The sequence below is a fragment of the Bos mutus genome, chromosome 3, assembly GCF_027580195.1.
Source record: "Bos mutus isolate GX-2022 chromosome 3, NWIPB_WYAK_1.1, whole genome shotgun sequence".
In the NCBI taxonomy this organism is placed as follows: Eukaryota; Metazoa; Chordata; class Mammalia; order Artiodactyla; family Bovidae; genus Bos; species Bos mutus.
Genome location: NC_091619.1, coordinates 14,149,602 through 14,163,206, shown reverse-complemented (window position 1 = coordinate 14,163,206; position 13,605 = coordinate 14,149,602). Strand labels below are relative to the sequence as shown.

General features: G+C 42.8%; 1 protein-coding gene across 6 annotated transcripts; it reads left to right on the top strand.

Moving 5' to 3' along the window:
- The first annotated feature begins 4,552 nt into the window (after positions 1-4,552).
- Positions 4,553-8,961, top strand: HJV (hemojuvelin BMP co-receptor). Of its 6 annotated transcripts, none has more exons than XM_070367068.1 (4): positions 4,553-4,719; positions 5,995-6,199; positions 6,648-7,210; positions 7,696-8,961. In XM_070367068.1, the coding sequence occupies exons 2-4, from the start codon at positions 6,103-6,105 to the stop codon at positions 8,317-8,319; spliced, it is 1,284 nt and encodes a 427-aa protein (XP_070223169.1). In that variant the 5' UTR covers positions 4,553-4,719; positions 5,995-6,102; the 3' UTR covers positions 8,320-8,961. The 6 variants fall into 6 exon arrangements, with proteins under 6 accessions (XP_070223169.1, XP_070223168.1, XP_070223170.1 ...); XM_070367067.1 differs by having other exon boundaries at positions 4,554-4,719; positions 6,013-6,199; XM_070367069.1 differs by lacking the exon at positions 5,995-6,199 and having other exon boundaries at positions 4,554-4,719.
- Positions 8,962-13,605: the final 4,644 nt, after the last annotated feature.

Below are 13,605 nucleotides of genomic sequence, written 5' to 3'. Positions count from 1 at the left end.
TTTTATCCAATAGTATACCACAATCCTTAAGGATCACATCCTGGTTGAAGCAAAGGGGCTTGCGTAATTCAATGAAGCTATGGGCCATTCTGTGCAGGGCCACTCAAGACAGACGGGTCATAGTGGACACTGACAAAATGTGGCCACTGGAGGAGGGAATCTCAAACCACTCCAGTATTCTTGCTGTGAGAACCATGAACAATATGAAAAGGCAAAAAGATATGAAGGTGTCCAATATGCTACTGGGAAAGAGCAGAGGGCAATTACTAATAGCCCCAGAAAGAATGAAGAGACTGGGCCAAAGCAGAAACAGTGGTCTGTTGTGCATGTGTCTGGTGGTCAAAGTAAAGTTTGATGCTGCAAAGAACAATATAGCATAGGAACCTGGAATGTTAGGTCCATGAATCATCGTAAATTGGACATGGTCAGGCAGGAGATGGCAAGAGTTGACATTAACATCTTAGGAATCAGTGAACTCAAATGTATAGGAATGGGTGAATTTAATTCAGATACCATTATATCTACTACTGTGGGCAAAAATCCCTTAGAAGAAATGGAGTGGTTCTCATAGTCAACAACAGAGTCTGAAATGCAGTACTTGAGTGCAATCTCAAAAACAACAAAATGATGTCGGTTTATTTCCAAGGCAAACAATTCAACATCACAATAATCCAAGTCTATGCCCCAACCACTGATGCCAAAGAAGCTGAAGTTTACCAGTTCTATGAAGACCTAAAAGACCTTCTAGAACTAACACCAAAAAAGGATGTCCTCTTCATCATAGGGAATTGGAATGTAAAAATAGGAAGTCAAGAGATACCTGGAATAATAGGCAAGTTTGGTCTTGGAGTACAAAATGAAGCAGGGCAAAGCTTAACAGAGTTTTGTCAAGAGAACACAGTGGTCATACCAAATACCCCTTCCAACAACACAAGAGATGACTCTACACATGGACATCGCCAGATGGTCAATACTGAAATCCAATTGATTGTATTCTTTGCAGCCAGAGATGGAGCAGCTCTATACAGTCAGCAAAAACAAGATTTGGAACTGACTGTGGCTCAGATCATTAGCTCCTTATTGCAAAATTCAGACTTAATTTGAAGAAGCTAGGGAAAACTTACTAGGCCATAAGGCCAATCCCTTATGATTGTATGGTAGAGGTGACAAATAGATTCAAGGGATTAGATCTGGAAGACAGACTGCCTGAAGAACTATGGACAGAGGCTCATGACATTGTACAGGAGGCAGTGACCAAAACCATCCCAAAGAAAAAGAAATACAAGAAGGCTAAGTGATTGAGGAGGTTTTACAAATAGCTGAGGAAAGAAGAGAAGGGAAAAGCAAGGGAGAAAGGGAAAGATATACCCAACTGAATGCAGAGTTGCAGAGATAGGAAGGAGAGATAAGAAGACCTTCTTAAATGAACAATGCAAAGTAGAGGAAAACAATAAAAAGGGTAAGATCTCTTCAAGAAAATTGGAGATATCAAAGGAACATTTCATGCAAGGATGGGCATGATAAAAGACAGAAACAGTAGGGATCTAACAGAGGCAGAAGACATTAAGAAGATGTGGCAAGAATACACAGAAGAACTATACAAAAAAGGTCTTAATGACCCACATTACCATGATGGTGTGATCACTCACCTACAGCCAGACATCCTGGAGTGTGAAGTCAAGTGGGCCTAAGGGAGTGCAACAAATTCTTGCAAATTCTCTTTTCATTTTTATTCTATTACAAATATTTTCTAATTTCTCTTGTTATAGCCAGTGGAGGTGATGGAATTCCAGCTGAGCTATTTTAAATCTGAAAAGATGATGCTATTAAAGTGCTGTACTCAATATGTCAGCAAATTTAGAAACTCAGCAGTGGCCACAGGACTGGGAAAGGTCAGTTTTCATTCCAATTCCAAAGAAGGGCAGTGCCAAAGAATGTTCAAACTACCAGACAATTGCACTCATTTAGCATGCTAGTAAGGTTATGCTCAAAATCCTTCAAGCTAGGCTTCAGAAGTACTTGAATTGAGAACTTTCAGATATACAAGCTGAGTTTAGAAAAGGCAGAGGAACCAGATATCAGATTGTCAGCATTCAGTGGATAATAGAGAAAGCAAAGGAATTCCAGAAAATCTTCTGCTTCATTGACTACATGAAAGTCTTTATGTGGATCACAACAAACTGTGGGAAATTCTTAAAGGGAAGGAAATACCTGACCACCTTACCTGTGTCCTGAAAAATCTGTATGCAGCTCTAGAAGCAACAGTTAGAACCTTACATGAAACAACTGGCTGGTTCAAAACTGGGAAAAGAATACAACAAAGCTGTGTAATGTCACCCTGCATATTTAACTTCTATGCAGAGTACATCATGCAAAATGCTGGTTTGGATGAATCACAAGCTGGAATCAAGACTGCCCAGAGAAATATCAACAACCTCACATATGGAGATGATACCACTGGCAGAAAGCAAAGAGGAACTAAAGAGCCTCTTGATGAGGGTGAAAGAGGAGAGTGAAAAAGCTGGCTTAAAACTCAGCATTCAAAAAACTAAGATCATGGCATCCAGTCCCATCACATCATGGGAAGTGAAAAAGTGGGGAAAAAGAAGGGGAAAAAGTGGAAATAGTGGAAAATAGTGGAATAGAAGGGGAAAAAGTGGAAGCAGTGGCAGATTTTATTTTCTTGGGCTCTAAAAATCACCGTGGACGGTAACTGCAGCCATGAAATTAAAAGATGCTTGGTCCCTGGAAGGAAAGATATGACAAACCTAGACAGTGTATTAAAAAGCAAAGACATAATTTTGCCAACGAAAGTCTCTATAGTCAAAGCTATGGTATTTCTAGTATTCATGTACAGATGTGAGAACTGGACCATAAAGAAGGCTGAACAGTGAAGAATTGATACTTTCGAATTGTGGTGCTGCAGAAGGCTCTTAAAAGTCCCCTGGACTGCAAGGAAATCAAACCAGTCCATCCTAAAGGAAATCAACTCTGAATGTTCATTGGAAGGTCTGATACTGAAGCTGAAGCTCCAATACTTGGGCCACCTGATGTGAAGAGCTGACTCGTTGGAAAAGACCCTGATGCTGGGAAAAGACTGAAGGCAAAAGAAGAGTACGCAGCAGAGTATGAGATGGTTAGATAGCAACACCGACTCAATGGACACAAAGTTGAGCAAACTCCAGGAGATACTGAAGGACAGGGAAGCCTGGCATTCTGCAGTCCGTGCGGTCACAAAGAGTAAGACACAACTTAGCGACTGAACGACAACAGCACCTAGAATACTTTCAGAATAACTATACCAATTTTACCACCAATAATATGACTACTTAAAATATCTTTGCACTTCTTTTTCTCCTTAAAAGTATATACCACTTGGGATGTCACAGTCAAATTATTGTTTTTAAATCACTTGGATAGTTTGGGTGGAGTCATTTTACATTTCTGTAATAAAAACCCTTGTGATATGGCTTTATGTGGTAGAGAGAAAAAAATTTTCAGATCTGTATGTATAAAAAAGAGAAGAGTATTCTGTGGACTTCTGGATTCTGAATTAAATGTAGAGCAAATTAGTGCTTGTGCTTTAGTGACACTATTTGAAATCAGTCCTTGTGTTAATTTCACTTGGGAAGTACTAAGAAATGATGATCCCCGATGCCTATGGCTGCAAAAATACAACGTGGCTAAACTCCTTGCTTGCAATCTCTTAAAAGGTCATAAGATTATGTTACTCCACCAAAGTATCTTTCTGAATCTCTTTTTCTCTCACTTTATCTCTCCAAGTTCCTCTCCCCTTCAAAAAATTGTATCCCCATTCCTTCTTTCCCTCATTGACTTTGCTAGCCTCCTCCCTCAGCAACTCAGAAGCTTATGTGTTTGTGTGTATACCTGCAAAGAGGAGCTGCTATATAAATAAGGTAATGAAAATGGAGGCAGTTGGGGAATAGACAGCTGAGAGGATCTAAGCTGGTAGACTGAAACAAATACTCATCCTAAACCACTCAGAGCTCAGATTTCTTCTCTAGACAGCTGGCTTTTTAAGTCCTTCTGAAATACTCTACAAAGATGGGGGAGGGGCTGTGAACTACCTCTGCTATGGACCTTATTTAAAGTCAGCTATCTCCTAATATGTTCTGTAGAAACTAAATGCAATATTCAATATGGCAGGGATGAGGGTGCTGAGCTAAAGGTATACAATTGTCCACTCTAATTTTTAAAGGCCAGAGGGCTTTTAAATTATTGACAGTGCTGGAGAGCTGCTTGGAGTAGGCAGTGACTAGAATCATGTAAGCTCAAACTGGATAACTGATTTGCTGGTCATATTTCTATCCCTTCTCTGCCACTTGGCACCCTATACTCCATATTCTTTCTAATCCTCCTACCCTCTCCACCCTCCCCACCCTCTCGCCAACACTCCAACACCCTACCCCCATCAACACTCCTGGAATTTTGGACTTAGCTATTTTTAAAACAGTCAACTCAGTAGCCACCTCCCTCCCCCGCTCAGCTGTCCAGTACTCCGGGCAGCCATCTAGTCCCCCTTCCCCCCACACCAGACCTTCTCTGGTTCCCTGACCTCAGTGAGACTGCAGCCTGTCTGGGGACCTAGGGGAGACATGGAGAAAGAGACGGGGGATCCCCTGGCTGGAGCTGACTGATACAGTAGACAGTCATGGCTGGAGAATTGGATATCAGACTAATGTTTGACCTCTGGAAACAGTAAGTCAAAATTAATTGCAATTCCTTTAAAAAGCTTCTAAATTGAAATTAGAATCTCATAAAATTATGACATAAACTTGGATGTCTCTGGTGCAAATCTAGGATCTTTTCCATACCAAGGTGCCCCCGTCTCCATTTCTCCTTCTGTCTTAAGCTTTCTGGCCTCTGGCCACTAGAAGTTTAAATCTCCATCTCTCCTCTGGGAGTCTTAGCTCTCTCCTCCTGTTACCTCAAGACTTCTGATGAAGTCTCCTTCTTTAGTACAAGTTTCCTACACCTCCTATTCTGTGGTTTTCTCACCAAGGCCAAATTTAGCTTCAGATGATTAGTCACTGATACCCTCTATCTTGTTCCTATTTATCAGGGCCCTTCACATTGGGCTTCCAAGGGTGAGGCTTACTCCTTGTTGTAAATGATTTCTCCCTACAACTCTAGTCCCATCATCGTGTTCTCCCTCCTGCATGACTCTCCCTCAATCATATCCTTAACTCCAGAGAGAGTAGTTTGGCAAGAGGGAGTTAGCCCCTCCCCAAGTCTTGTCCTCATCAAAAGATTGACTTCCAAACTTGCAAAGTTAAGATGGATGGAAAGGTAAGATCAATGGAAAGGGTGGTTCTTCAGTCAGATTTGAAGAAATGTTGACTCATGAAGAAGAAATGTTGACTCATAACAAACAAATATTGATTTGCATGCTTGGTTTGCATCCATTGTTCCATGAGACAGAGGGATAATTTTAGCTCTCTACAGTAGATGAAAGAGACTGGTTCCCTTTTCATTTGAATACTGATTCCAGAGATGGGATGTGTATCCCACCCTTACTCCTCCTTACTGAAAATTCTGACACAAAGGAGGAAAATCAATGAATGACCTCTGGAGGGTGGCCCCTCATGATGGGGAAGGGCAAATAAAAGGTAGTCTCTGATGTATTTTCAGATCCTAATTCTGTTGGGGAGCCCACTGGTATGACTGAGATCTGATCTATCCACATGATTCCTCTTTTTGACATTTCTGCTGTTTGGTAGCTCAGAATGGGGCAATACAGTGGACTCTGCCCCCCGAGTCCACTCAACCTTTCTTCCACCCCCACCTAGGGGTATTGCATAAGGGGCCTGAAAGTGGTCACAAAAGCAGGGCACAGAGGCTTAATAGCCTCGTGTTTAGTTCAGGGAGCCCCATTTCCCCTAAACTCCAGTTAGCTCATTCTTTTCTTGATCTTCTCAGATTCTCTTCACATCATTCTGAACAATCTTCAACTCTTCTCTTCCCCATGCCCAGCCACATTTCTTTTTTCAGTCCCTTACAGGACGTCCGGTCAAAATTCACTAGGTAGGAGGGTCATCAGCTGGAAAGAACCGGAACCTGGGGGGACCTGGCTGGATAGGTATGGGGGATCCAGGCCAGTCCCCTAGTCCCTGGTCCCCCCATGGCAGTCCCCCAACTCTAAGCATTCTCACTCTCCTGCTGCTCCTCTGTGGACATGGTAAGGAAGGGTTAGGTAAGGCTTTGGGGGATCTAGGGGGGATCTAGGCTGCTATGTAGGGGTGGGCATGTGAGCTTGGGTGAATGAGATGAGATGGGTGCTTAGGGGTCCCAGTCACTCGCCCCACTCTCAGATAGGTATATTTTATTCACCATTTATTCACCTTGGGGAAGGGCACTGGGAAAGCCCTTGATCCACAGGCAGAAGAGCTGTGGATCTAGCAGGATCTAGCTGTGGATCTAGCAGGGCTTACCCATCTTTAGCAAGACTGAATGAGGACAAGATTAGGAAGCTGGGGGCTGGCGGCTGGGGACTGGGAATTGGGGGAGGCTCTCAGTTGGGTTTTAGGATCCGCTGCTATCCCTCCATGAGACCTGGGAGAATTATGGTTGAGGTTGAGCGGGGATCGGGGGACCAGCTCACACTCCTCTCTCCCTTCCGCCCTCAGCTTATTCTCAATGCAAGATCCTCCGCTGCAATGCTGAGTATGTATCTTCCACTCTGAGCCTTAGAGGTGGGGGTTCACCAGGATCCCTTCGAGGAGGAGGCCGGGGTGGAGGGGTGGGCTCCAGCGGCCTCTGCCGAGCCCTCCGCTCCTACGCGCTCTGCACTCGGCGCACGGCCCGCACCTGCCGCGGGGACCTCGCCTTCCATTCTGCTGTGCACGGCATCGAAGACCTGATGATTCAGCACAACTGCTCCCGCCAGGGCCCCACGGCCCCTCCCCCACCCCGGGGCCCCGTCTTTCCAGGCGCAGGCCCGATCCGCGCCTCTGGCTCCCCAGCCCCGGACCCCTGTGATTATGAAGGCCGGTTTTCCCGGCTGCACCGACAACCCCCAGGCTTCTTGCACTGCGCCTCCTTCGGGGACCCTCACGTGCGCACCTTCCATCACCACTTTCACACGTGCCGTGTCCAAGGAGCTTGGCCCTTGCTGGATAATGACTTCCTCTTTGTCCAGGCCACCAGCTCCCCCGTGGCATTGGGGGCCAACGCCACCACCACCCGGAAGGTCAGGGACTCAACTGCTCCTCCACGGTCACCCCAGGGTTCCACTTCCATGCCAACCTCACTAGTTTTCACAGTGCAGCTCTATTTCCTTTCCTCCTCAACCACTCCCACATCTTGAATCACTCCCTCCTACCGAACACTTGCTCCTGTAAATCACTTTCCCTCCGTGGGAATTCCACTCCAATGCAGAAAAGAGCCGGGGAGAGGAAAGTTGAGAAGCCCTGGGTTGAGGAGTTACAGAAAGGAAACTTTTCCTTCTCCTATGGGAGCAGTTGAGGTTGAGCCCAAACAGGGAGGAAAGGGATGGAGCAGGGATGAAACAGTATTGGAACATAAAGACAGGATCAAGGAGTGAGGACCGTGATAGGCCTTGCATCTCTGCTGGGATTAGATCCCTGACTATGTACAATAATGCGGCCTGGTTGATGGAAGGGGGGAGGGTTGCACTGAGCCCCAAATAAACTGTTTTCCCTCTTGCCCTTACAGCTCACCATTATATTTAAGAACATGCAGGAATGCATTGATCAGAAGGTCTACCAGGCTGAGGTGGACAACCTTCCCGCAGCCTTTGAAGATGGTTCTATCAATGGAGGTGATCGACCTGGGGGCTCAAGTTTGTCCATTCGAACCGCTAACCCTGGGAGCCACGTGGAGATCCGAGCTGCCTACATTGGCACAACTATAATCATTCGGCAGACAGCTGGGCAGCTCTCCTTCTCCATCAGAGTAGCAGAGGATGTGGCCAGGGCCTTCTCAGCTGAGCAGGACCTGCAGCTATGTGTTGGGGGATGCCCTCCAAGTCAGCGACTCTCACGCTCAGTGCGCAGTCGTCGGGGAACTATAACCATGGATACTGCCAGACAGCTGTGCAAGGAAGGGCTGCCGGTTGAAGACGCTTACTTTCATTCCTGTGTCTTTGATGTTTTAATCTCCGGTGACCCTAACTTTACTGTAGCAGCTCAGGCAGCTCTGGAGGATGCCCGAGCCTTCCTGCCAGACTTGGAAAAACTACACCTCTTCCCCTCAGATGCTGGGGTTCCTCTTTCCTCAGCAACCCTCCCACCTCCACTTCTTTCTGGGCTCTTTGTTCTGTGGCTTTGCATTCAGTAACCAGGCCAGCATTCAGTAATCATGATGGGTCTAGAAGTGATTTGCGGATAGAGATTGGCAAGGGAGAACATAAGAAACACTGAAGGGAAACGATGAGGGTAAGAAACACATGAAACAATAACATTTTTTCCAGAGTGAGAGAAGGCTGCAGTCTAGGGTTGAAATGATCACAGAATAAGGATTTTGGGCAAGGTTTTGCATTCCAGACTTCAGTAGGGGCTCTTCACTAATTTTCCCAGTCTTGTTAATAGGAAGTAAATTGTTCTAGTCCATCTCCTCCTGAAATCACCCCTACAAGCTTAGAGGTTATGGAGTCCTGAGGATCAGTAGAAAACTTAAGGGTTGAGACTTTTAATAGATAAGAACTAAAAGAGGAAGACATGATCATTACCCATCAAAAACTCAAAATCGAATGATATTTTCTCTTGGAAGGTAGAAAGATGAGGAAATGATGAGGAAAAGAATCTATTTGATAAGTATAATGTGGGTAAGACGTGTTCTGCTTTCTTGGTTCATAAATGAAGTGGGAGTTGTTTGGATTTTTGGTGAAGGGACTCTCTGTCTTTGGAGAATGACACAGGTAGGAAAGAAGCTATCATCCCCAATCCTAACTAATCTGATATTAAAGCTATGGAGTCTTCACATTGTTGTCTATGTTGAATCTCTTTACAGACGCTTAAGATGGCATAAGTCAATGTGTTCACTCCACCAAAAGAGGGCTCAAAAGCGGGAGATATTGTTCTGCCTTCAGGAAGTTTACAGGCTATTAGGGAGACAAACTGACTTACATGAAGGAGTGATGAGTGTGTAATTATTCACTAAATTCCATAATACTATGAATTCAAATGGGAAGATGATTGAGAAGAATCAAGAAATAATAAATAATAAGAGGTAATAGAGTAGATGAGATCTGAAGTGATCTTTGAAGACTGGGTAAGATTGGATTTGAATTAAGGATCTTCCAGGCAGGAGAAACCATCTAGACATTCACAGATTCACGATTCAGTGAATAAACCAGCAAAACTCAAATGAAGTAGACGAGAAGTAAGGGCTAGATGGATAGATGCCAGATTATGAAGTGCCCTGAAAGTGGGGCCAAGGAGTTTAAATTCAATTAACAGCTAACAGTTATTGAGAGCTTAAAACCTGCCAGGCCATTTTCTAAACAACTTAAAATTATTAATTCATCTAATACTCACAACTCTCTAAGGAAGGTAACTTTCTTATCTCTATTGTTATATAAGGCAAATGAGGTACAGGAAGACTAAGCAATTTTTCCACGCTAACGCAGCTTACAAATGGTAGAGCTAGAAACTGAGCCCAGAGAATTTGGCTTCGGAGACTTAACTTAATCTCAACACTATACTGTCCTGTCAAGGAAACAGCCATTGAAGATTTTAGTTGTGGACGAGGCAGGGAAAGGGAGCTGCAGGCAGTGGCTGCCATCACAAAAACTATTTTCTTCTTTTGTCATATGAAACCCAAAAGGGAGAGCTGGAAAGTAGGGGGAAGCCCCAAAGAGAAGGAATCTAATTTGGAGAAGAAAAGAAAATAGAAGCTGTTCTAGCCCTGGATGTTCTAAAGTAACAGTGCTCTACTCCTCCCTCTTCTCTCAGTTTCACCCATCTAACCTAACTCCCAGGACACACATACACACCAGCCAGTGCTTACCAGACAGAGCGTCCTTTTGGTCTGCTATTTTAAATTTCTTTCGCAATTCTTTATCTTCTATTCCTGACTCACTATCTTCTCTAAAGACCGCAGCCACTCTGCCATTCCCAAAAGCACAGTCTCTTTGCTTTTAAAGATGACCTGCTTCCCTGGTGGCTCAGATGGTAAAGAATCTGCCTGTAAGATAAGGGTTCAATCCCTGAGTTGGGAAGATGCCCTGGAGGAGGAAATGGCAACCCACTCCAGTATTCTTGCCTGGAGAATTCCATGGACAGAGGCGCCTGGTGGGTTACAGTCCATGGGGTTGCATAGAGTCGAATGCAACTAAGACACTTAGCTAATCCAGAAAACAATCTGTTTTAATGGAAGAAAATTAGAGGAAACGTATCCATTGCTGTTTTCACTTACAGATAACTTAGGCATTTTAATGCAAAACATCTTTTTGAGAAACTGCTCCTTATATTGGTTAACTCAAAAGAGTACATAACTTCATCCCTCAAAATTCCCTTGTGGGAATTTCAAGTAGGTTAAGAAGAATTTCACAGCCAATTGGGGGGTGAGATTCTTTTATGGCCCCTGTCATTTGCTTCATTTGCCCAAACTTAGGGTTAACTCTATTATCAATGGAGTATTTAAAAGTGAGTAGTTCAAAATAAGCACATGAAAAGATGCTCAACATCATTACTCATCATGGAAATGCAAATCGAATTTGAAAAACAAGGAGAAAACGCTACATAACCACTGGAATGGTTCAAATTAAAAAGACTGATCATATCAAGTGTTGGCAAATTGTGAAGCTCTGACATGCTATTGGAGAGAATGTAAATTAGTACTACTACTTTGTAAAATTTTTGGCAGTTTCTTCACAAGTTAAGCATATACTTACCATACACTCTAAATAGTCCACCTCTAAGTATTTATCCAAGAGAAAGGATAAAGACTTGTATACAATACCACTCAGCAATAAAGTGAAATAAACTACTGATACACACAATAATATTATGAATCTCAAAATAAGAATGTAAGCGAAAGAAGCCAAACAACAACAAAAAAAGAGTACATACTGTATGTTTTCATTTGTATAAAATTATAAAAAGTGTAAACCAATATATACTGACAGAAAAAAGATCAGTGGTTGCCTGTGGATGGTCAGGGGAGGGAGAGAGGGATGGTTTACAAAGACACAGGAGGAAATTGGAGTAGAATGTTCGTTATCTTGATTGTGGCAATGATTTCAAAAATCATGAAACTATACACTTCAAATATGTGCAGTTTATCAAACATTAGTACATCTAATAAACGTGTAAGTAAAATAAATAGGTAGCCGACCTTTCCCTCTTCCTTTGGTGGGTCAGTCAAAGGAAAGACCATTGTATGAAAAGGAAGATTATAACAGAATTTCCTTCTAGGAAAACACAGGAAAGAAGAGGATGACAAGGCAAAGAAAGAGAGCATTTAGGGACTTCCCTGCTGGTCCAGTGGTTACGACTTCGCCTTCCAGTGCAGGGGGTGTGGGTTTGATCCCTGATCTGGGAACAAAGATTCTATATCCCTTGGGGCCAAAACACTATAAAACAGAAGCAATACTGTAACAACAAAACATAAAACAGAAGCAATATTGTAACAAATCCAATAGAGACTTTAAAAACGGTTCACATAAAAAATAAGTAAAAAATAAAAATGGTTCACATCAAAAAAAAAAAAAGAAGGAAAGAGAATATTTAAATATTTTATACTCTCTCTTCTATCATAAGGACCATATTCCCTCCTCCAGATTCTCAAGGTCAGAGATCATGGAAAGGACATTTTCTGGTTTAAAAACAACCTGGTGCTTCATTTTTGTCTTTCCACTCCACTAACAGTCAGCAGATGGCGCTGATGACTAAAAAGAATTACCCAGTGGGGATGGAGCAAGTCTTCAGGAGAAAGAAAATTAATTTCTTAGATTGTCTAATATGTTGACTAAATGAGAGAAAATATTAATAAGTATTTGACAGAATTGGCACTTCAGAAATAAACTTAAGGGAGGCAGGTTCAAGAGGGAGTGGACATATGTATATACTTACAGCTGATTCACGTTGCTGTCGGCAGAAACCAACACAACACTATAAAGCAATTACCCTCCAATTAAAAATAAATAAAAAAAAATAAACTAAAGGTAGATGCATAACAAACTAAATAAATTGCTTAAGTAATTATCGGTTCATAACAAACAAAGGGTTGTTCAAGACATGAAACAATCAAAATATACTACTTGACTCCACAATTGATGTTATTTATAGTGATAATATATAATTAATATAGTCATAATTGAATTGTGGTGCCGGGGAAGACTCTTGGGAGTCCCTTGGACTGCAAAGAGACCAAGCCAGTAAATCCTAAAGAAAATCCACCCTGAATATTTATTGCAAGGACTGATGGTGAAGCCCTAATACTTCAGCCACCTGATGCAAAGAGCCAACTCACTGGAAAAGATCTTGATGCTGGGAAAGATTGAAGGCAAAAGGAGAAGAGGGCAGCAGAGGATGAAATAGATAACATCACTGACTCAATGGACATGAATTTAAGCAAACTCTGGGAGATAGCGAAGGATAGGGAAGCCTGGCGTGCTACAGTCTGTGGGGTCACAAAGAATTGGACACTTAGTGACTAAACAATAGCAATAGTGATAATAATGTAAATATTGACTACTGATTTGGCCAAAATTGTGATATAACTCTATCAGGAGGATGAGGTAGGAGGAATGGGAAGGTAGGGATAGGGAGTATGGTGTAAGACACTTAAAATTTCAAATACTGTAGCAAAAAGAGAGTATGATATGTCTAATATTGGGCTGCCCTGGTGACTCAGATGGTAAAGAATGTGCATGCAACGCAGGAGATTCGGGTTCTCTCCCTGGGTGGGTAAGATCCCCTGGAGAAGGGAATGGTTAGGCACTCCAGTATTCTTGCCTGGAGAATCCTATGGACAGAGGAGCCTGGGGGCTACAGACCAAGGGTCGCAAAGAGTTGGACATGACTGAGCGACTGACCCCGTGGACTGCAGCACGCCAAGCTTCCCTGTCCTTCACTCTCTCCCAGAGTTTGCTAAAATTCATGTCAATTATTTATAAATTAAGAAATAAAAGAAGAAATATATAGTTTAGAAATATGAGAGGCTTCCCTAGTGGTCCAGTGGTTAAGAATCTGCCTTGCAATGCAGCGGACACTGGTTCGACCTCTGGTCTGGGAAGATCCCACATGCCAAGCAACAACTAAGCCTGTGCACCCCAACTACTGAAACCTGTGCACCTAGAGCCTGTGCTCCTCAACAAGAGAAGCCACTGCACCAAGAAGTCGGTGCAATGCAGCTAGAGAAAGCCCTGCAGCAACGAAGATCCAGCACAGCCAAAATAAAAAAATCAATTATTAATTAATTAATTCATAAAAAAGAAATATGAAGTAAATACCAGATGAAAAAGTTGAAATAATTGAAAGAAAAATAATTAGAGTGAACTGAGAACCGCTGCTTTTTTGTGTAAGAATTAAAATTATGGGATTTTTGACTAAGTTATATTACATTATTTTGATTTTAAAAAAGAGACTGCATTTCTACCTTGGCCAGTCCTGAGTATTT

Excerpts from the sequence above, each read along its gene's own strand:
- HJV (XM_070367068.1), top strand. The coding sequence starts at position 6,103 with ATGGGGGATCCAGGCCAGTCCCCTAGTCCCTGGTCCCCCCATGGCAGT. Across the intron at positions 6,200-6,647 it reads GCTGCTCCTCTGTGGACATG|CTTATTCTCAATGCAAGATC; the intron begins GTAAGGAAGGGT and ends TTCCGCCCTCAG. Across the intron at positions 7,211-7,695 it reads ACGCCACCACCACCCGGAAG|CTCACCATTATATTTAAGAA; the intron begins GTCAGGGACTCA and ends TTGCCCTTACAG.